At 37.9% G+C, this 23,421-nt stretch overlaps 1 protein-coding gene across 3 annotated transcripts in view; it reads right to left on the bottom strand.

Moving 5' to 3' along the window:
- Positions 1 to 8,931: 8,931 nt before the first annotated feature.
- CSRNP3 (cysteine and serine rich nuclear protein 3) overlaps positions 8,932 to 23,421 on the bottom strand; it is a 113,835-nt gene continuing 99,345 nt past the window's right edge. For 2 of the 3 annotated variants that reach the window (XM_064451501.1, XM_064451504.1), the window contains exons 5-7: positions 19,948 to 20,244; positions 17,405 to 18,436; positions 8,932 to 9,432 (exon numbers count right to left, since the gene is read on the bottom strand). In XM_064451501.1, coding sequence (XP_064307571.1) covers positions 9,379 to 9,432; positions 17,405 to 18,436; positions 19,948 to 20,244 — 1,383 coding nt within the window. In that variant the 3' untranslated portion in view covers positions 8,932 to 9,378. Of the gene's footprint in view, positions 18,437 to 19,947; positions 20,245 to 23,421 lie in introns of all 3 variants that reach the window. The other variant, XM_064451502.1, reaches the window with a different exon arrangement.

Below are 23,421 nucleotides of genomic sequence, written 5' to 3'. Positions count from 1 at the left end.
TAGAAACATTTAGTATTTTAGGAAATGCTTAGTATTTCTTTAAGTACTGTACTTGTAAGAGGAAGGAGATTAAGAAAAAAGTCATGGGTGCTAAAAGGAAAGAAAATTCAAATTTTTAAAGTGAAGACAAAACTATTTGGCTGCATGATCAAGTATAAAGCTGAGAATAAGTTTGAAGGGGTGGGTATTAAAGGTTGAATAGGACAAAATACACTTATATGATATTTGTCCTTTTGTCCTGGTAACTAAATAATATCATTACAGATAAATGGTAATTTAGCTATAGAGTCTGGTGGTGGGTGGGTGGATGGGTGATGCGGGTTTTTTTTATTTCCAATGGGGGAGAGAGCTTATCTTTGGTTAATTTAACAGTATCTGACTAATGAGTTCAGTCTCTGAAGAAAAGCTAGAAGAAATCTTTTCAGTAGTTCTAAGTCTCTAAGAGTCACAAAGTCGCTAAAAGAGAAGTGAATAAGCAAGTCCAGTAAGAATTTTTCAAAAGCATGAACTTAAGCTATGTTATTTTTCTGGCTTGATAATCATGCCATGGCTTCTGTAAGGCTTTTGGTGTCATCTGTGAGAATATCCGATAAAGTTAAACCTGTATGATTTAAAATAACTTGCTCCAGTGTGGATCTAAATTGTTGAAAAGACTGTACTGGGAGGGGTTATTAATGCCACTGTGAAACTGGAAGGCTGTATTGAATGGCATTGCACCAAGACCTGCCTGTGCCCTCTGATGAATATTTCCATAATTCAATGATGGCATACAAAGTATTCTTATTACTTTTGCAGATCAAATATTGGAAGGGCAACAAATGCTCTTGACAGACTGGAGGAGCTGAGGAAAAATAGGATGCAGGTCAATGAGAAAGCTGTTCAACAAACATGAATATAGGATGGGAGATTACATAGCAGCTGTGCTGTGTTGACCCCCAGGTATGAAATGGAAAGTGAGTGTTCAAGGAACCTGTTCTAGAAGAAAAGGTATTTAGCATAACTGTTTAAGTGGAATTGAAAGGTTGGTCTAGATGATCCCTGAAGTCCCTTCCAACCTGTGATTCTGGGAATTCTTTTAGTTCCTAGTTCGTGTTATACAGCAAATGCATTATATTATTTTTAACACCACTAGATGGTAATTTCTTTGTGCAACCCATTTCTCTTACAGACTTATCAGATTGGAATTTGCATCTATGCAACATCATTTATCTACTCACTACCAGTTTTTCTTTTTAGAGTTGACATTGAAAACTTGCACAGAATCTAAATTGCAAGGAAACAAGGGGTTTGTTGCGCTTGGAGGTAGGAATCTCTTCATGAGCATGAGTTCAGTGCTAGAGGAGTTCCACGCTGCCATTTTTTTGTTTCTAGTTAACTTAAGACCATATTATAGCAGATATAGCAATATATGTACTTGTCACTCTGTTTTCTACAAAGATTAGGTATAGCAGGTCACCTAGTTATTTTATTTTGTGTTCAGTTCTACCTGTGGAAGGGGAAGACTTATTCTGTGCTTTAAAATTGTCTTTAATTTAAGTTGAGCTGTCAGAACTATAGCCAGTCCTTTGAATTTCTTGTGCACGGACCTCCTTTAGGGTTGTGCTTTCTATCAAACATTCCAGGGAAAGGACAAGTAATCTTTTCTGTTTTTTAATGTACCTCCTGAATTCTTCAAGTAGGGATTTCATTGCTAAAATGTACTGTCCAAAACTGCACTTGTGTCAATAATACAATAACATTTCAAGTAGTAGTTTAATATTATGATACTAAAAAAAAAAAATTTTTATTAAAAAGCTTTGCTGCATTATAAACATTAACCCTTCACTTTAGGTTGCCCTCTTAAAAAGTTTTTGAAAAGTATATTTTTAAAGTTAAAACTACATCATCTGACTCTGTCCTTTATAATGTAAACATTAGCTTGAATTTATATTTTATAAGGGGTTGCAATAATAACTTCAGCATCTCTTGTTCAGTTTCTCCCCAGTCTGGGGAAGAAATTAATACAAGTTTACTTTTTTTTAAAAAAAAAAAAAAAAAGGAATAAAAAACCTTTCGAAAGTAAAGCATTATCAAAGGGTTGGAAACCAGAAGAGGAAAAGAAAATCAGAATAGGAAGGAGCTAGATGGATGGGGAAAGAGCTGTATTGGAAATATCACTGTCTAGGCTGGGTGCCCTTCATTTTTTGGTGGGAATGGATACAATGATTTAAAACTGCACAGCATTCTATACAGACACTAAAATTACACACTGGTGTTCCCAGGCTTGGCAAACAAAAGTAAAATCCCCTAGAAAGTGAATGTCATATTTCTACCCAACCCTCTTCCTCATGAAATAGTTTTACATGGTGGGGGTTCTGGTTGATCGGTTTTATGATGGGAAATTGCATTTAAAACTTGTTTAGAATCAGATCAATGTTATATTCACACACTGAAAAGCTAGGAAATTACAAAGCTCTTTGTGCAAAATAAAAAGTAGAAATGCTGTATTTTCTGACAGGTACTGCATCTGTTACATAGGAAAGAGGAGTTTAGGAACAAAAAAGCTTGTGAGTAAGGAATAAAAACTGTTTCATGAATAACATTTATGTTGCTGAAGTGGCATTTACTACTAAAGCCAGCTATGCTACAAAAAATTGATCTCAGAGATAGACATTTCAAATAGTATCCTTTTTCACTTAATATTTTAATTTTGTAGGGTGGTGGTTGGTTCCCCCGCCCCCCCCCGTTCCAAATTTAGTTTTGTTTTTCCTCATTTTAATCTATGGCTTCCATGTCAAATCATTATTTTCCTTCTCTCTGGAGTAGAGCTCAGGGCAATACCAAAACCAAGCTGGAATTAAAACTGATATTTTTAAATTATTTTTTTTTTTATGAAATACCTTTATTCTCATTTGGTATTGTTTCTGTCTGCAACTGAACTAGAAGACAGCTGATGTGACACATCAACTTTTGCCACTTTAATCCTAGCTTCCCTTTTTTGATAAGTATTTGATCTACTTTTCACACACTTCATTTAATAATAATTATTATATAATAATTCATTAAGTATTTATGCTTAAATGATGCACATTAGAATGGCTAGTTGTTACAGTTTAGTTTTTTAAAATTCCTGTGCTCCCTGCATGGTGTATTTCTCATGCTGCATTGTCCTAGACTGCACAAAGCATGAGGAAAGCTTTTTGCTAAGAATGGAGAATTTCCTAGGGATAAAGACATCTAAACAAATACACCACCCTAAAATATTATATTCCCAGATATTGTGTGTGACATTTTATTCTCAGTTCAGTTGGACTTGCTTGTCCTAAGGCAAGAATTGTGGAAGATACCCACCGATGGCTGAGGCACTATGATGTGGCCTGCCTGATTGAGGCAGGTTAGACATCATGTTTGGAATATGAAATTCATTCCGATTTGGTGGGTTTCGAAAGGATCCTCTCAGTCTTTCAGGTAGTGCCTAGAGAACTGTCTCCCTTCATTAAATGGCTGAATTCTGGACTGCAGTAAGTTGACTCAGCACAACTCAAAAGTGGTGATACAAACTGCTGCTAGTAGTATGTTGTTGCTGTTAGGCTGCTCCAAAGTATGTAAAGAGGGATGAGAATGAACTAGTTCCTCTTTTGAATGTGACTATCCGACTAGCTTTTTTTCCTTCCCTCCTGACAGTCCCTTTAACCTCCCAACTTTTAACTGGTCATCACTGTTTCTGCCTTCTTCTCTTTACCATGAGTAATCTTATTAATCCACCTATTTCGGGGCAAAAGGAAGCCACTGCTATAATGAGGATGGTTTTCCTGGTCGCTTATGTCAGTTTAAATGCAAAGATAACCTGATTTTTAAATTCTCAGTATCTGTTTTCTTCTTAACTCTGTTCCAGAAGTCAGCCAGAATGTTGGTGCCACTGGATATATGCAGTAGCATAATTTCAGAGGCTTAAGTGCCTTCTTTTCCTTCTACCCCCCCCCGCCTTCAGAAACAGTAGCCTATGAAAGGTGAGACAGCCAGACAGGGTTTCCAGGACTCAACAGCCATAGTTTAATACATATGTGACACTCAGAGGGGTTTTTTTGCTCATTAGAATTTACTTTCTCATGACAGGACCTCTGTCCCTAGTTAGCATAGCTGATGGGATTGCTTTGCAGACCTTAAACATCCCAGCTAATAAACATATATGATAAATTAGCAAGAAACACTGGTTCTTTCTCCTGATGTTTCACTGGATGTTCTCTGAAGCCAGTACAATTTCGGTAAAAACCCTTTGGTTGTACAAATCATTATTCTTTCTCTCTTCTTCATCTTGACCAACTCCAGCTGTCATGTTGAGGTAAGGCTAAAGGTTTTCACAGCTTCTTAATCAGTTGCGATTATTGTATTTTTTTCAAGCCTACAGAATGGAATACTTTATGTGCTAAGTTATAATTTTGTACCTAATATTCTAGACTCTAAAGACAGCCAAAGGTAAATCCTGCCTTGCCAGTAAAGTCTTAAATATTGTGGATAAAGTTAGTAGGTGTTGAACTTCCAGGAAGGAGTATCTGATGCTTGGGTGCATGAAGGAGAAATACATATAGTAATGTCTGGTGTAAGAAGGGAATGCCTGCAGTAGTGTGAAGGGTTGGGTGATTGAAAGGGTAACAGCAAAGAGAATGGAATTTTTCCAGGAAAGAGACAAGTTAAGTGGAAGAAAATTCAGGTCCTGAAGTGGGAACTTGGGAGAGCTGTCCTCCCTAGTCTTCTGTTATCACCAATTTTGTTTCCCTTCTTTTCTTAGCTCTTTTTTTTGGCTGAAAATAAGCAGAAAGGTGTTAGTCTCTAGCAGTCTGAAATGCAGTACAACAGACACATGGCTCAATGTGTAACAGTCCAGTATCAAACAATAGTATGCTTGGTAATGTCTTGGCAATGCAGTTGCAGAAAGAATGATCTGCTTAGGTGAATTTGTGGTTTGTGAAACTTAGCAGTGCTACAGCTATACATAGTCAAATTTCCATCCAGGTTTGGTCAGTATGACTGAGGCCTGAAACCACTGCAACTAGCAGTGATTCCTGGGTAATGTGTAGGAGATGGAGAAACATTTCAGACTAGTAAATGACTAAAGTAAGAATAACGAAGTAACTTGCATGATGGAATACAGTCTGTGCTGTGTGCAAATGGCTGGTGAGGACGGCTGCAGAAGGAAGGTAGGTTACACCTAGCAGGTGTTAATTTGTGTATAAGGAAAATAATTTTCTGGCACATTCAAATATTGAGAAAAAGGGGCCTTCTGCCCATCTGATGCAAGGAAAAACTGATGGAGCCTGAAGGACAGGAACATAATGTTGGAAGGCAGTGCCAAAGGCAGAATGCTGGGTGGTTAGGTCAAGGACCGAGCGGACTTGGAAAGTGACTATGAGAAAGGGTAGGGAGAAAGAAGAGACGGGGGAGGAAAAGCAAGGAAAGTAGGGGACAGGTTCCTCTAGGAGGGAGTGTGGGACAGCAGTGCAAGTGAGAGTTTGAGGAAAAGATGGAAAAGTGAAGTAGTAAGGAATATGGAATCTGTGGTAGGAAGAGTATTGTCAGAAATGGCATTCATGCAGGGCCCTTTAAGGAAGAGCTCCAAGGTTAGAATCATGAAGTGCTGCTGAGGTTTCTTAATGATGACTTTCACCAAAGTTCACTGAATTAGTGATTCTTTTAGAGTGCCTCAGTGCCTCCTAGATTATATAGGTCTGAAAAGTCTAGCTACTTTTTTCTGCATTTGGCTAAACCTGTACTTCAAACATGCAGTGCTGTCAGGAAAAAGATAGGTGGTCAATAACAGGTATGCTATAAGAGAAATCATCGCATGCCTTGTGACTGGTAACTGGTCGGCTGACATGCTGCTAGCTACTGGGTCTGTTGCCAAGGAAGAGAATTATATCCATTTTTGTCACTCGTTGGTATAATTGCTTCTAAAGGCTGTTCAGTAAAATAACATTTGTCCACATAGATTACCTTGCATCTAAATAAAATCCTTTGTTGTAGTGTTAGCCTTTGCTTTGAAATTATGATTTCTATGAGATAAGATTTGTGATTTAGCAGGGGACTGCAGTTCACAATGACGCAGCACACTTACTTACCCAAATTGTTGAACTGTGCTACTCTAGGACCAGGAAACATTAATTGAATATACTTGCCCAACTGTTAATCCAAGAGCTCATGTGTATATTTTCAAAAGGGACTGGAATGTGAAACGAGAGAGGAAAAGGAATAAGGGAAAGCTAGTGAGCTCAGGGCAAATCACGGCTACTACCTCCCTGCCTAGATAACTGGAAATTAAGATGTGAAGGCCACCAACTGACTTATTCAAGTCCTGTGGTTAAAGTGTAGACTTGCAATGTTTTTGCTGGCTGTGGAACAAAAATTGGTTTCTGTGGGTTGGCTGGGCCTGCCTAAAAGCTGAGCTTCTGCTTTAGCTCTGCCATGAGCTAAAGCAGAAGCAACTCTAATTGTTGGCAGCAACTTGGAGCAGGAAAGGTGGGGTTTGGGGAAAAATGGAGCCATGCAAAGGCCAAGCAAGATGAGGGGCAGCCTGTGACTTTGATGTGAAAGGGAAGGAAGAGGCAGAGGCATGGCCAAAAAAGGTAACGTGAGGCTCCAGCGTGCATTTCAAATACTTTGTGGGACTGGAGTCCCAAGGGAAGAAAAAAGCCCAGAGGAAATGCTAGAAGAAATAGAACTAAAAATGTTTTTTGCGTGGTGATTTCCAGTGTAAGTGGAAGATCTCTTCCACAAAGGCTGGTTTGCCATCATTCACAGCTTGTAGCACTCAAACCAGTTAAACACAAATGTAGAAATAAAAATGGTTTCTGTAGTCTGCCTACATAGTGCATTTTGTGGTGTGCATATAAAATTAAGCCATACAAACGAAAGCTCATGCCAGCTAAATCCCGTTTTTAGTATCAGAAACCAAGAAATATTGCTGCATAATCCAAAGCACTCTTAGTAATGACATAAGAGAAATAACTCATAGTGAAAATAATCCAGAGTGCTGTATCGTCATACCTCAACTAGTTTAAAATTAGTTGAATTTTCCCTTGGGCTACACTCTACTTTGTATCATGTCAACCTCTTTCCAGAACTACTTTCTCTCTCATTAGCAGAAAATTACTGCTGACATGTCTATTGAAAATATTTAGCTTTGTTCCTTCAGCAAATATCTTCATTTGTCCTGCAGGCATCATGGTCATAGTACACACTGAAACATGTAAATCATAACCCTTTACTCTCTTCTAAGATAATAAACCAAACGGAAGATCTAAAAAAAAAAAAAAAAAGAAAATCAATGCTGAATTGCATGTCTAAGAAGCAAGACATCTTCCAGGTGTGTCTCATTACCTACAGCTCTTCTGGATGTTATCATTCACGTAAGTGGCACGCTGAAAATCAGTTTGTTGCAGGTGGTTCTCTGGCTCTTTTACTGCCTTTTTTTTTTTAATTTAAAGCACTTTCAGCAATGGTATTATGCTCTTCCTCCCATGAAGGGGAAAAAAAAGAAATACTATTACGTATACAGCATGTAAAAACTCATACATCAGTCAGTCAGATTGCTATGTATACTACTGAAGGTTGCCAGAAAAGCTAGCATTTGTGTTAAACTCCACCTCGCCATGCTCTCTTACACATCCAGGGAGGTAATCCCAAGTGCTGAAGAAGGCTTGATTTCAGGCAAGGACAGCTCAGCCTTACGCCCAGCAGGGCAAAGCAGGTCCTAAATGTCCTGGGACTTCAGGGCCTGTGGCTCTGGGCTGCACCTGCCCCTGAACAAGAGGCCCCACTGGTCCTTCATGGCTCTACCAGGTAATGGCACTGTTAACTGCAGTGGGTCTTCGCCAGCTCACTGTACCTGAGGATTTTGTTTCATCACCCTCAAGAGCAATTGCTGATTTGCACTAGTGTGAGTATAGAATTACACGAGTACTATTAATAGATCAACTTAAAACTGAACCTTAGTGTTAAGTCTTGTTACTTCTGAACTGGTATCCTGTTGTCTTCAATTAGCACACCAGTGCTGAAAGTTGTTTTACAAAATTTTTTGTGCCAGTATGGCTTAGCAAGCCCTGGAACAGCACGGTTAACCAGTTCACGGCAGTGCAAAAAGCAGTCTGAGAGCAGATGTTCATCTATTCCATTCTGTGTAACTCCTAACAAATTAAAAACAAATGCTACCTTAAATCCTGTGAGAACTTTTATTTTTATACTCTAGAGAACAACATCTGATCTTTGTCAGTTTTTGGAGCTACAAATACTGTAGCCACATGTAATTTGTCATTAATGCACACTTAAGAATAACTTACCTTTTACAGATGTACAGCTCAATTTTAAAAGATAACAGAATAAAAAGATGGCGAAGATCTGTGTTTTTGATTTTCATAATGTAGCGATGTTGCTCAGCAGTTTTCAAAATAATTAAGCAGTTGTCCTGAAATGTAACAGTATGCTTTATGCGCCACTGAAATGATTCGTTGTATAAAGTTACTGCAACTTGTCCACCAGAGAGAGCTGTTGCAGAATTTTTTCCCAACAGTTGTTGGAAACGGTTCTTTAACGTACAACCAAAATTTAGTATTAAATTCGCCATGACAGGTGCAGATGAATCATGTAGTTTATTCCACTGGCCAAGGCGTTGGCAGTAGTAGCGTTACAGGGCAAACAGATATACCTAACAAGGCATTTCTGTTCATTTGTCTAATATTTATATGGTGATTAAATTAAAGCAAACACACACCAAAACTGTTTCTCCTTATGCTATCGGGCTATAAGGAATGGAAGAAATGCCTAAAATGTCACAGAGCATCTTTAGAGGTTCTGCAGGTCTGAGGGAGGAGGTGCTGTACTAATCCTGGCTGATAGATGAGAGGAATGTCTAGTGACTGCAGAGTAGAAATAAGATGCACAACGCACTGGCAGCCATGATGTAACGTAGAAACCTGTTTTACTTCATTGCAAACAAATGGACAATATATATTGTACAATAGATAATAAAAATACAGCCGATACAAGTGCCACTAATTAACAAAAAACCTAATTTTAAGACTTAAAAATGCTCATTTTTTGTAATATATACACTGCAGTAATAAGCCACAATAAATACATCAAATTCCGTATCATTCATAATAAATACCGAAAATATAAATACAGAAGATTACAGTTAATTTGAATAAATTATTACAACATAAGGTCTAGGTTAAGTTCTGTTGAATATTATTGTAGCTTATATTACCCTTTGGCATCTTTGATGTTACAACTTGTTGAAAAAAAAAGAAGGAAATGAAGGAAATGTGTAGTTCATGAAGCTTAAAATTATTTCCATGTACAGATTTTAAGACGAACTTTCTTTCCCTTCACTTCTTCAGTTTAAAATTAAATATGTTGCTTTACTGTTGAGATCTCCAGAATTCTAGTATGCAAGATCATCTGTAATAGAAAATGTTAAGTACTTCACTAATTTTTGAGCAAAAATAATTATGTTAAGTTAGAAGAGATGTAGAAATTTTAAACAAACGGCTGCAATTACACCACATTTTTACTAGTCCCATTTTGAACGGGTTACACGTCTGAAAGACCAGCAACTTAAGTGCTTTTGAATCCAAGCTGCGGTGTATTATTTACCACTTGCCAACAAAAATTTCAAAAGCAGTTTTATATTCTTATGAGGAAATATATGTATATACACAGAGAGAGAGATGAACCTCCTAAAAGACAGGGCTGGACTAGACAGTGTCAATGTTATGTAGCTGGTAGTTGTTAAAACTATGAGAAATAAACAGAAAAAAAATTTAGAAAGTGTTGGGTTTGTGTTTTTAACAAAATCCCTGTCTATTAGCTGTAGATGGAAACAAAATAACTGCCACTTTTTTTGTTAACAGGTATTAACCAGTACATTTGTATTAATAATTTTATTTGTAAAAGTTTATTACACCAGAATGCAACTTAACTTAAAAATCGACTTTACTAAGACAGTATTACAGGCTGAGGCTCTTCAGAACAGATTCGTAATCTACAGATTTTTGACTATTTTTGCACTGTTAAATGTCTAGCGCTTATTTTACATCAAACACTTTTTAAACATGTTTCACAAACTACACTTCAGACGTATTTCCACAGAAGTGCCTACAACCAGTTAATTAAAAGAAGGGCCCAGTTGTTAAGCATTGGTTAAATGGGCATTGTTATGTGAGAACCGAAGTCATGGTATTTGTGTGAAACGATTTGAGAAAAACCAGCGTGCTTCTGGTTTTTTTAAGAGAACCAGCTGCCAGTGCACACGATAACGCAATGTCTTCGAGAAGCTGAAAACTCATGCTCGATCTGTATATGAGAGACTCACAAATGGGATGGCTGGTTCTTTACAGTGATCCCCCAGTACCCCAGCAAGGCTGACCTTCACCCTTAGGAATGACATTTTGGGTTGGATTAAGAACATCTTTAAAAAGTTTAAGGTAGGGAAATTGAAAATAAGTAGCCGCCATAATGTACTGCCTCATTTGAAACTCCCAAGCTAAAATGCTAATAAAAAGGACACCTATTTCTTCTTTGCTTTTAGAGCCTCGTTATCTGCGAACCAGGCTATATTAGGACGTGTGCCTGGGCGCAGTGTTAACTCAAATGATACTGAACACGACTCTGCAGCTGACATAGGCAAAGAAAGGACAGGGCAGCAATGCTTTTAGGGTGTTGTAGTTCTTACCCCATGCTTTTGGATAAATCATTTAATATCCACCTGTACAAAACTGGTACGGAAAAAATGACATTTCCTGATGTTTACTGAGTTCATGTTTGTTTTAAAATGTATTAATAGTATGATCTAATCTAGAATTAATAGTATGATCTAACATGCCCAAGCGTGTACTGAACAAGCATATACTTTTCCATCCTTGCTCTGGGGCTAGCTTAATTTCCCTTTTTTTCCCCCTTTTTTTTTTTTAAATATGTTTTCTTTTGCCCTTTAGAACAAAAAATTGTCCTTATCACTCTACCTCTTGCCTTCATCCTTCTTTTTCTTTAAATTGCCCTTTCTATTCTCCCCTCACTCGCTCCAGGGTGTATCCTCCCATGCCTCAAGACAAAGGATTATCTTGATCCTTGTGTTAGCACAGTGGTGTTCATTTGTATCTTCCACCATTTTTCCTATCCATGGAGAAAAGCTAATCCAGTCTTCATGGCTTGTTGGAAAAGTGCGCAGTTAGAGAAGACCAAACACATGCGGTAAACTTCTTTTGACTTGGTTCTACTTGACATTCATTCATAAAATACTTAAGTAAAACAAAAGTGTCATTGCCAAGATCCAAATTAAGATAAGTGGGTAAATAAATGAAGTTTGCCTCTACCCCAGCCTTGGATGAAGGACCATCATCTTCTCAACTGAGAAGCAGCAATACAGAGCATCATGAATACAGTTCTCCAGTCAGCAGGACCTTCTGTGTAGCAGGTATCCTCCTAACCACAAAGACTATACAGCAGTAGAGCAACAGACATTTTAACTTTTCCTTTTTAAGATCTCATTCACTTCTATTTATAAGAGGGTGGTTTTAATGTATTATTTCTTACTTATATTAAAGAAAAAAAACCCAGTAGTTTGAAGGAAACTTTCTTCCCCTAGGTGATGGTTTTCTGCTTTCCCTGTTCTTGGATGTTCAACCTGTACTGGGCTGTGCTGTATCAAGAATGACACGCTTTCCCTGGATCTGCATGCCTCGGGAGATGACGAGGATCCTCTACCACATCTCTGCAGCCTGTGGGGTAGTTTCCTTCCTGTTTGTGTGTATGGAAAGGGAGTGCCTATAGCCCCCCACTGGAATTGCTCCCTCATATTTAGAGCCAAAGGGGGACTATTTTTGACCACGGTTCTGATCTATCTCCATGCTAGTGTTAAGTGCAAAATAAAAGGAACTCTTTTAGCAGAGGACACTAGAGTTGCTCTCGTGCCCGATTTTAATGAAAAGCCTTCCTCTACAACAGACCTTTCCCAGGCACTAAGATGAAGGGAGGAAGGACTTAAAAAGAAAAGACTTAAGGTTGCAAAACAGATGTTTCATGAATTGGATGTTCTTATAAAAAGTAAAATTCTTGGTATCAGCTATAAGGGTAGGAGAAAGTTCTCAACGGTGTTATAACTTTCATCCTTAAGTGCAAACAACACTCTGGCACATTTATTCGCAAAAAAAATTAAAAGCTGCCTTGGATTTAGGAGTGGGAAGAGACAGTGAACAGGAAGCACTTATGAAGAACTCAAGCGTGTGTTCACTCAGACATCTTTACAAATAAACCGCACTTGTTCATCGCTTCATGATGTTCGCGCTTTGGACTTCACACTTGGAGAAAATGGACAATTAATAATTTGCACATGGACAGCAATTACAGAGAACAGCAAAAGTAAGGAATATTTTTTTTTAAATTGCGAAACATTGAAAAGGTAAATGTTGAGATTTCTCATACCAAGGAACACATTAATGAACTAGATTCTGTTTTGAAAATAACAGTAGCTTTCTACCATTTTAAAAAAATAGCAATCAGATTTAACATTTTAGAAATAAATTCTATAGAATATATTCTCTGAGTTAATTCTAGTTTTTCTAAGTATTTTACATCAGATGTTCTGCAACCATAATAAAGTAGATGACAGAATTACTCTTTAGCCCCAGTGGGAAAGCGTAACACCCCTAAACACTTAAGGATTTTCCATATCATCTTCTTCTGTCCCTGTTCCTGACTGCTTCAGGAAATTAAACAACTGGCACAATGAACGTGAGTTTATACAGCTCATGAACTGTAACATGGGAGTTTCTTATTTAGCAAATACCTTTTAAAGCAATATCAAGGGTCTCTCTTGCTTTAGCTCTGAGTAAGGGCACCCGCTTTGCTACAGGAGCAGCCTCGACAAGGAGTTTCAACTGAGAGACTTCAGCTGGCAAAACCAATAACATGCAGGGGAATAAGACTGCCTGTTGCTACAAAGTATGGTGTTGCAGGGCAACTCCAGTCTTGCTGCTCAAATGTTAAGCACTCGAGACATCAATGTCATATATCCAACACAGCTTTTATTCTATTTTTCACTGTGAAATCTATTGTTAAACTTTTGCTCATTAACCTGGTGATTGGAAAGGGGAGCTTGTTTTTGCTGTGTTCCATGTTAGTGACAAAAATTCTAGTCACTTCTGAGCTGGATTGGGCTTTATTGGGAAAGTGACTGTGCAATACAAAAATTTAGTTTTGAAGCCAAAAAAATGGGGGGGGGGGGGGAGAAAGGGCATTTGCCTGTTCTATGGGTTTGGGTTTTTTTTAATCACAATATCTCCAAGTACCTTACAACAAGAGCACAGAGAATGGAAGTGATGCAGCAGGGCAAAGGCAAAGCCAACAGAACCCAGGTCTCCTCTGTCTGAGCCCAATACTCTCAGATCCAGTATATCATATTTCTATCAAAGAGTCAGGGACATCTGAAGTATTAAAAAACATAATATATGTTCTGTTTTGCAAACAAATGTATGTATACAGTCTTTAACAAACTAGCTGTGTTGCTAGTTATCGGAAGATACCCTTCCAGTTGCGAGGCAGGGAATGCTATGTGATCGTTAGCACGTTTACTGAAATAAAACATGCAGATAAGATTAGAAACTGGATCTGGATCAGTGAGCAAGCCGGTGAGTAACATCACCATGCATACTTCATACAATTTCTGCTGAATTTAGACAAAAGGCAGGATCCCATCGTTAACTGACTCAGTTAACCCATCAGTGAGCAGGCTGAACCCCATTTATTGCAAGTGATGGTTACTAAGATAGTGTAATCAATGGCCTTAAAATAAATAAATGTCAACTCAAACTAGGATTCACTCGCAGGAAGTTAGGTAAATGAAAATTAGTAAAACTTTACAAATCTAGAACTTTCTGGTGTAAAAGGCATACAGCTCAAAGATTTATTATTTTAAAAACAAAAGGAATATTAAAAAATTAAAAGCTCGTCAGTAAAAGTTTCTAAAGAATGGTCCAGTGGACATGAGTTATAGCTCTTAGGAAACAACTGCAATTGCTGTGATTTTGCCAGAAAAGTTCTAATTTTATGTATAACATCAGTTAAAGCTTTATATATAAACTTTACCAATGCATTTTTTTCCAAGAGAGGCAAAGCTCACATATTAGGCAAAAAGGCATCCAGTTTTAGGTGCTGTTCCGTGAAAATTCTGTTTTGAGAGGGAAATGCTTTTGTTCTCAACTACATAGTGTAATTGTAAACTACCTACCAACTTATTACCTGGCTGCTTAGAAGCGATTATCAGTAGCGAGACATCTTCAAAAATACGGCTGATACAACTATCAGTAAATACTTCCACACACGATACACCGTATCGATACAGAAGCAAATGCTGCTGTTTGTCATTTAATAACGTAATACTTCTATCATGCAGAAATAAGCTTACTCCAAAATGAACAGACTGGTTATCAATATGAATATTAACCAACTGGGAAATGGGACACATCCTATATTATTATACACCAGCCAGAAAATTTTCCATTCCATGATTTAGCTTTATTTTTGCACATTTTACATTGTGACTCCCAGGAATTAGCTACTGCAAGCAAGGGAAAATAGTGTAGAGCAAGTGCTTTATATAGACACTGCCTCCCCTACCCTATCTATTACAAGCTACTGCTTGTTACCCTATGCTGCAAGCGTTAGAGAATTTAGCTGTGTTCACCCCGCTGCCCCAATGGCAGGCAACATACACTTCTAAGCACTCAGATGCTAATAGTAAGGAGGCCTGGGGTCTGAAGCCTGTGCCAATGGAAATATTAAATAACCATTATCTCAGTATTTTAGCTAGCCGAGATGCATTTTTTTAAAGTTAATTGCTTACTGTGCTCCCAGTATTATTAAATATATTTTTCATGTGAAAGCACAGGAGCCAAGAAAATAATTTCTTATTGCTCAGTAAGGGGGGTAAATAATGAAACAAAATATTTCATTTAACTTTCCCCTGAGAGAAATACCCTGGTCAAGTGTGCATGATCCTCCAGTAGCCAACTCACTCTGAGGTTAAAAAGCTGCTACTGATTCACAGCTGCTGTCCCAGCTCAAGTAGAAGGGATTTGTGCTTTTGGTGCTGGTGTTGAGTGAGAGTGCCAGAGTTAAGCCTGCTGTTAATGCAAGACGCCTACGTACACAAAGACTTGTTACATTTGCCCACAGAATATCTTGAACAGAATAATATTATTCTTAGATGCAGAACTTTTTTATGAACTAAAACATGTTTCTCTTCAAAAAATAAAAGATGGGTATTTGCTATATGGAATTGAAGAGTCCATGAACTTACCTGGCTACTCAGCCTTTAGAGAAAGAGACTAGAGTGTTCTATGAGGAAGAGGAACAGAGGCTAAGGAACTGCTGAGCCAGATAACCAACATGACTGCGCTTTCCCAGCAGATGGAATACGTGGCAAGTGTGGGATCTAGGCCCTAGAGTACTAGGACTTTTCAATGCAGTTCAAATAAAACACAACCTCTTAGAGAAACAAGTGAAAAAAAAAAAAAAAACCTTTCCAGCTACTACATGGAGTAAAAATATGTTGCTAATTTAGCATAAAAATGAGTAATCACTTTGACCAGATTTCATATAAATACAATTAGCTCAGCTTATTGGGTTTTTTAAAGCATATTTTAAATCTGGCAGTTTTTCTACTGGAGTACTGTACATGATGTTTTAAAGAGCTTCTAACCAGAGCGTCACTGTTACAGAGCTAAAATATACACTGTGTTTACATGCATACTGTTAACCATCTAGATTTGACACAAATAAAGACTAAGATGCTGATCCTTATTTTGACAAACAAGACAGGTCTACGCTTCAACCCACTTGATGTACAATAAATAAAATTTCAGTATAAGAACAAAAATGTTAAAATAGGTTTTTGAATCAAAATAAAGCACTGCAGAATTATCAGTGTAGAGAAAAGCAGGTTCCTACACCTCCTCTTCTAGAAGAATGCAACATAGGTTAATAAATTAAAGGTTGAATTGCAGCAGGTATTTTAATTCCTATTTCATTTAAAAACAAGTGGAGCACAAGGTAATGGATATCCGTATGATGCACGTGCGATTTTGCTTGCAAACTTTAGCAGATATAAAATTTCTGAAGCTGTGTTTCCTCACTGAATCTACTGTTCACTAATTAGACGGAATGACTCTGTAGATTTGAGGTATGATCAGAAGTCCACAAAAGCCAGACTCATAGTTCATAAAAACTGCTAAATATTTAGGAAATCTGGACACGTCCACATTTTTTTCCCATGCTTAATTTAAACTTTGATCAGCAAGACTCTGCTTTCATAAATTACCTACTGACATATTCATAAACTGGCTTAGGAAAAACATACAGGTTTTGTTACAGTGAATTTTAAGATCTTACATACACCTCAGAGTCTGGAGCTATGGCATTTCTCCAAAATAGTTCACAGTTCCCTCAGTTAATACAGTACTGCAAAATGGCACTAAAGTGCATAAGTATCTGAATGTTTGTTGGGCTAAAAGGTGCTGTGCAAGCTTAAGCTCCTGCTTTGCCATTATATACAAGATCATTTTTCTTTGGGGAGGGAGTACTAGCTCTGGAATGCCACTGATTTTAATTTTGATGGAGGATTGTCTACCTTTCACCTTTCTAGAAGATGTAAATGCCCCCTTTCTGACTCTTCTGTTTGTCAAGAACAGTAAAAGAGAAAATAGTACACTCTAAAAATGGATTTAAAGGTAATTTACCAGAAATGGTAGTTAAAAAAAAAAAAAAAAAAGAAAGAATACATGGTACTCCAGATGAAAAGTGGACATGCTCGTTGTAACTAGCTATGGATCTTCTGCTCAAATGAACATGCTGTTCATGTTTATCAAAACATGAGTACTAAACTACCATAAATAAAATACATACAGTACAGAACAATTAAAACCTTTTTGTACAGTAGTTACTTTTACATTAAACTTACCACCTTTTCAGATATGTTGAAAATTAGGACTCTAAACATGATTATTTCAAAGTATCATTTTTAACAATCTTGCACAGGCCCGACAATCAAAAACACGAAGCTTTGATTCAGATAGCTTGGCAGGTTTCACATACTTTGATAGGTAGGCTACTTTGAAATATGTTGGCTGTGTTTTTTACTTACGTGTTTTATTGTTATCAAAAGACAGTTTGATTATTTTTATTTAAATTTTTACATGAACTGTTTTTGTGCAATACCACTGCCAGTGTAGCTTGAGAAAACAAAATGTGTCTGGAACATTGACCACAGTCCAAGTGTTGTCTACCTCTTAAAAAAGTAAGATTCTAGGAAACCCAGTGTGAGTGCATTTTAATACAGGAAGTCAGTCCTAGAATAATTTTAATATTAAACGGGTACCGTTTCTACCACTGGTGATTTGATGCACTCTTCATGCAGTCTGCTCTTTTCTGGGAGGTTTAGGGAATTCTCAGCAGGGTGCTCTTGTACACGACTGTCGCCATTCAAAGCTGAAACAAAGCCATCTTGAGCAGGACCTTTCAAGTACGAGTGAAATTCCACTTGGGGGTGACTTGGCCTATGCTCAGCGTACAAACTGTTACACGGCACACTGCTATCACCTTCAGAAGATGAGCAGCAAACAATCACTGAGGGGTTTGCAGAAGGGTAATGAGGGCTGCTAAAAGTCTCCTCTGATTGCCGTGTGTAGTCAACAAACTGTTCTGAAGTCATGTTGTAAGGCACCAGAGAAAGACTACCGTTCTTGACAGCATCCCTTTCTGAGTAAGTCTCACCGATCTGGTTAGCAGTGCCAGCAACATGGTTCTCTATTTGGTAATACAGATTCGAAGAGTTAGTATAGTATGAGGCATTTTTAGAGTGGTTTTCATGCACAGCAGTTCCATCAGAGTAGCAAAGGACAGAAGGAAGAGGCACCATATCAGCATGGGAGCCCATGCTTTCTACAAAATCATCTGCTTTTTCTTCCTCCTCATCTTCCTCCTCATCTTCCTCTTCCTCTTCATCATCATCTGATTCGCTAGGGGCTAAACTCTGTGTGCTAGAATCTGTAACTCCACTACAAAAGCTACTCCCATCTTCCTCTTCCTCCTCTTCCCCTGGGCAGTCCAAGTCCTCAGCTGACTGAGAATGCATAACCGCAGCCGGAGGTTCACTTTCAATCTCAAAATTTTCTGCAATTGAATATTCGACCGGATGGGGTCCTGGACTCATAGAACTAGTGTGTGCACTTATCTCACTGTGGCAGCCATTTAGTGCTGGAACTTGCTGCTCTCTATTTTTCTCCAATTCAAGTTTCATTATTGTGTGCAAAAAGTGAGTCCGTACACGGATAGGATTAAATTCAATTCTACCTGCTGTATTGCTACACCCTTCTTTAGTGCAACCGCATGGAAAAGACATACGATCCACCTTTTAAAAAAAAAAAAGAGTACAGATTAACAATACGAAGCACAAGCCTGGTGATATCAGCCTAGAGAAATACAATAGTGAAGTGGGAGTCACCTTGAGAAGTACTTGTAAGTACAGATGAGGCCACCAATAATTCAGAGCGTTAGCCCTGGAATTTAGCATGACTGACAGGAACATGTCAGTCCCATACATGTAACAGTGCTGCACACTAGATAAAATATGTTCCTATTCCATAGGTGAGTGTGTTATGTGGCAAAACAAAAAATAGGTAGTTGTTTTTCTGTTCTACAGCTTTATGTCACGTTGTGCTCAAATCCAGGCAAAAGCATTACCAGAGAGAGTTTTAAAATTTAACAACGATCATGGAAACTAGAAACCTACTGAAACAAAATGAGTTATATATATAAAAACCTTTATAAAGTTGCCGACTGGGATACCTGACCACAGATAGTAGCAATAAAAACTCAAGTACATTTTAAAAGATATTCCAGTCAATTGTAGGTGCAACATTGTAAGCTCAACTGACTGTGGGCAGAACTTAGGTATCTAATAATAGCCATCTTAAATTTCTAAAAATGTGACCAACTCCACAAGTCCAACAGTTCAATTAGATAGCTTAACATCTATGGCTTTAATCTACACTATAATAGCTAAAAATCACATACGATGCAGAGGAGAACCATACAGCACAACCTAGTACATCTTCTTCCCCACGTGCGAAGATGGAAACGGGAACAGCAAAGGGGATGTATTATTTAGAATAGCACAGAAAGTTTAGCTTGGATTTAAGAAATGATGAAAAATGCATTCAAGAAGTCAACTAAGCTGCATAACAGCGACTCAGGAGAATTAGTATAAAACATCTTTTAGGGACCATTTTGGGACATTTACAGCTGTACATTGGACACTGTGAATGTACAATATGAAATACCTTTTCAGTCTGCAGAGGAAAAGGTACCTGCTGTATTAGCAGATATATTTTTTATTGCCTACATGCGAGTTTATCATGCATGCATTTTAAGTATCATGCATGTTAAAATAAAGATGGTACCTCAGAGCTTCATTTATTGTTTCTCACCGAGTTTGGACTATAATTCACCTTTGGACAGTATGTGAATTGTCTCTAAAATAAAACATAATATCCCCTCTGAAATCTGCGGGCTACTGATTCTTCTGTTGTCTGCATCTGTGTATTTAGATGAAGGCCAAAGGGGAATACGAGGAGCAGGATATTTGTATAAGAACAAAAAAACCAACATACTAAACAATGTACGTGCCTAAACCAATCATAAAATAAAGATGTTTAAGAGGTTGTTTGTATTACAGACTGTATGCTCTTAAATTTGGCCTTAAAACACTGGTTTGATAGCCACAAGTCTTACCGCTTAACAATTAACTTAATTAATTCCCAGTAGTTACAACTTCAACAACAAAATGTACACGCGTGTGTGCACACACCCTGCCCCCACCCGCCACAACAGTTAAATAGCAACAGTAATATAGACATTTACCTGGCATTTTATGCCTGCAAGACTGCAAGTGCAAGTTTCGGGATCACAGAACACACGGCAGTCACAACCACAATCCTCTCTGGACAGACGGATGGCCCGCAGCTCGTGTTTTTCTTCCACATCAATCTTCTTCACTCCAGAAGCTCGCAGCAATGCCCTTCGCTTTTTTGTTGGCAGGGGTTGTAGAAAGAAGTACTCGTCTACTTCAGTGTTGTCCAGATCAATATCATCATCAGAAATGTCATCCAGCGTCAGCGTATTAGCTTCTTCAGATTCCACTGTACCATTCTTTGTCATCTGTTGCATACAACAATTAATGAAGTCCTTAAACTCTATTCACACAGATGTGCCATAGATATGAAGACATATAATGCATTATGAATGTGGAAATCTGTGTGTAAAGATGCTGCATGACTGCCGGGAAGTTCCAGAATATGATTACAGTTGGGGAGAAAAGGCAGTTCTTTCACATTTAACGTGTGAATTAAATACACGTTTTTAGTTTCATGTTTGTCATGAAGCAAATTTTTTTCCTACATTTCTAATTTCTTAGCTGTTCTTCCTGTCCTTTATCATTTGGCATTGTTTGCCAGATCTCATGCCTTTCTAAAATCCTACACTTCTCTATATTGTTTTGTAAGGTAATTTTTGAGCCCTTAATAGATTCTAGTTCCTGTCTCTGGGGTCTTTGAAATTCTCAATATCCCTTTTACGATACCACCAGCACTGTTTCAGATTACGATGCATCACAGATTTGTAAAATGGTCTATTTTATGTACTATTTGCTATCCTGTTCCTCTTTATCCTGACAGGTTGTTTTATGTCTGTACTGCTGAGGTCCCAAAGCAGTATTTCTACTTAATCATTTGGGCAGATGCCTGGATTTGCTTCTTGAGTTGACAGTTTTAAACCTGGAAATCACCTGATTTTTGCCCCTTTCTACCCTCGTTACTTCCTGATTATTTGCAATGTATTTCATAGCTGAGGCAAATAGCTCTTCTGAAGTTCGTTCTAGTCCTCTTTGGTCCTGAGAATAACCCATTTCGCTTTGTGTTGTCGTACATTTTAGTGCTTCGCTAAGGTTATTCTTAGGTAGCGAATGAATTAATAAACTTTGAAAAAAAGGAGGTAAGGTAGTTGTTAATCTCTTGTGGAAGATCTTGAGAAAGGTTTTAGAGGATTCATGCTCCCTTCCTAGGGATATGGATTTTTGAGCCTCTACAGATACAAGCGTCCTGGCACTACATTATTACCTATGTATAGCCTAGCTCTCAACCCTTTCAAAAACAGTTTCAAAATTAAATGGCCATGAACATCAAGCACAAACATCCAGTGCCACCTTCATAAGACAGCACACATCTGTATCATACTCCTGTAACCCATCTCATACAGAAAGGGGCGTACATATTCAAGGAGAAAAGAAAAAATAAATTTAGTGCACTGAAGGAAGGTTGATTTCCCCATCAATGGTAGAGCTCACTGGTTAGACCTGACAGATAACACAACTACAGGGTTTATAAAAATTCTTCTACAGAGAAAATCGCTTGAGAATCAAAAGAATATCAAAATGGTAAAAAACAAAAGACACTCACTACAAAAATTATATTTTCTCAATCTCAGGTTACTCAGATTGAGCATCGTACTACACAGCAAACATGAAGAAAGTGCAGTTACGTGGTTTGTCAAATAATAAATCCTTTTTCTTGTATTATTGTTCTATGAGATGATTTTGCTTAAAATGGAAAAACAAACAAGCAGAAGATTCCCAGTGTTCATCAGCTCTATGTAATGTTCTCTGTTGATGAGGTCACTGATCTACACTAGCCAAGAACATGCTCTTATGCTTTTGTAAATCAAACATGGTACAACTATGTGATAACTATGCGCCGGTGAAGTTTCAAGTCTCATTTGCATTAACAGTTTTCATCATAGCCGTCACCATGACCTCAGAAAAATGGCCCCCAGTGAATGTAATTTGAATGTTTCTTACCTATAGAAAAAAAGCCATTCAAATTCTCTGTTTTGCCTTATTTACTTGCAGAAAATTTCAGCTTGACCTGTTATCCCAACTAAAGTTTTAGGCACCAGTTTTACATACAGAGGAAATACTGAAGTCATACCTGCCGTTGCCTGTTTCTTCTGCATGCGATTTTCTCTGTAGAAGAATTTTTATAAACCCTGTAGTTGTGTTATCTGTCAGGTCTAACCAGTGAGCTCTACCATGGATGGGGAAATTAACCTTCCTTCAGTGCACTAAATTTATTTTTTCTTTTCTCCTTGAATATGTACGCCCCTTTCTGTATGAGTGTTTAGACATTTAACCATTATCACTGTAAAGGTAACTCCCTCTCATCTCCACCTAGCTATGCTTCTTATTATGTGTAAGAAAGCAGTCCTGAATCTTACCCATTCCACTATCTCTACTTTTATTATATTCCCAACTGTTTCATTTCCCCATTTATACTAACAGTTTGTCCTTTCCACAATCTTTTGGAATGTAACTGTCATTTATGGCATTACTGAATTACTCGACAGTGAACTCCTACTGACTGCTTCCGCTTTTCTGTAATTGCAGTTTTGTGTTTGTAGCAATTGCGTAAGACAGTCACAGGAAAAAAATCCTGATTACTCCTGACTGGTAAAGTCAGGTTAAAAGCATTACCCCTCCCTTTGAAGGAGGAGAGTCTCAGCGTCGCAACTGGTAGTCCTTACTTGCAGTGTGCGTACACGCATTACACTGCACAAAGAAAAATTCTCCCAAGATCAGTAAACACCCCTTCTTAGCAATTCAGCACCGTATTTAGTTCATGCAGAGGTGTTCTGCCACTTCCACAACTCTGCTTTAGAGGCATTATTGTCTCCTTTTCAATGTATTCTCAATTTTTCTCCCTAACGGCAGCCTTCAGAGTTTAGTGCCTTAATTTTACTTCATGTTTCAGCTTATTTACAAGTAACATTCAAATCCCTTTCTGTGCACATACTTCCAGCTCTCTCCAGCTCTCTCTTCATCTTAAATGCAGGCATATTCAAAATGTCCTCTCAAACTTCTCTCAGATTACAGTGGTTAGGAAAAGGGGGGGTAATGGCTCCTTAATCAGTTCTGCCTGGCCCTGGGGCAATGGAGAGATTATTTACACCAGGTATTTCAATGTATTAGTTCAGCAAGGTAGGAAGGACAACATTAGAAGTCATCCTTTTTCTGTATAATCTACGGTGAGACACAGGTAAATCCACAGAGTAATTAAATGGATCTTGAATTAGCTGTCTGAAGCCAGTGGGACGGAATACGCCACTGTACAATTTGAACATTGAACTGAATGTTCAAATCCGGAATGGCATCCTTGACTTTTTTATATTTTTCAATTTTTGTTAGCTAGGTACAACTCAGTGCAGTGTATTTATGTTTATTTGCTTTCTTTTTTTTTTTTAGTATAATAGGAGACTGACCTACCTAAGACTTCTGATTTCTCTAGT

This window comes from Phalacrocorax carbo, chromosome 5, assembly GCF_963921805.1.
Source record: "Phalacrocorax carbo chromosome 5, bPhaCar2.1, whole genome shotgun sequence".
NCBI lineage: Eukaryota > Metazoa > Chordata > Aves > Suliformes > Phalacrocoracidae > Phalacrocorax > Phalacrocorax carbo.
Note: the sequence above shows the minus strand (reverse complement) of the source record. Positions and strands in the feature narration are given on the sequence as shown.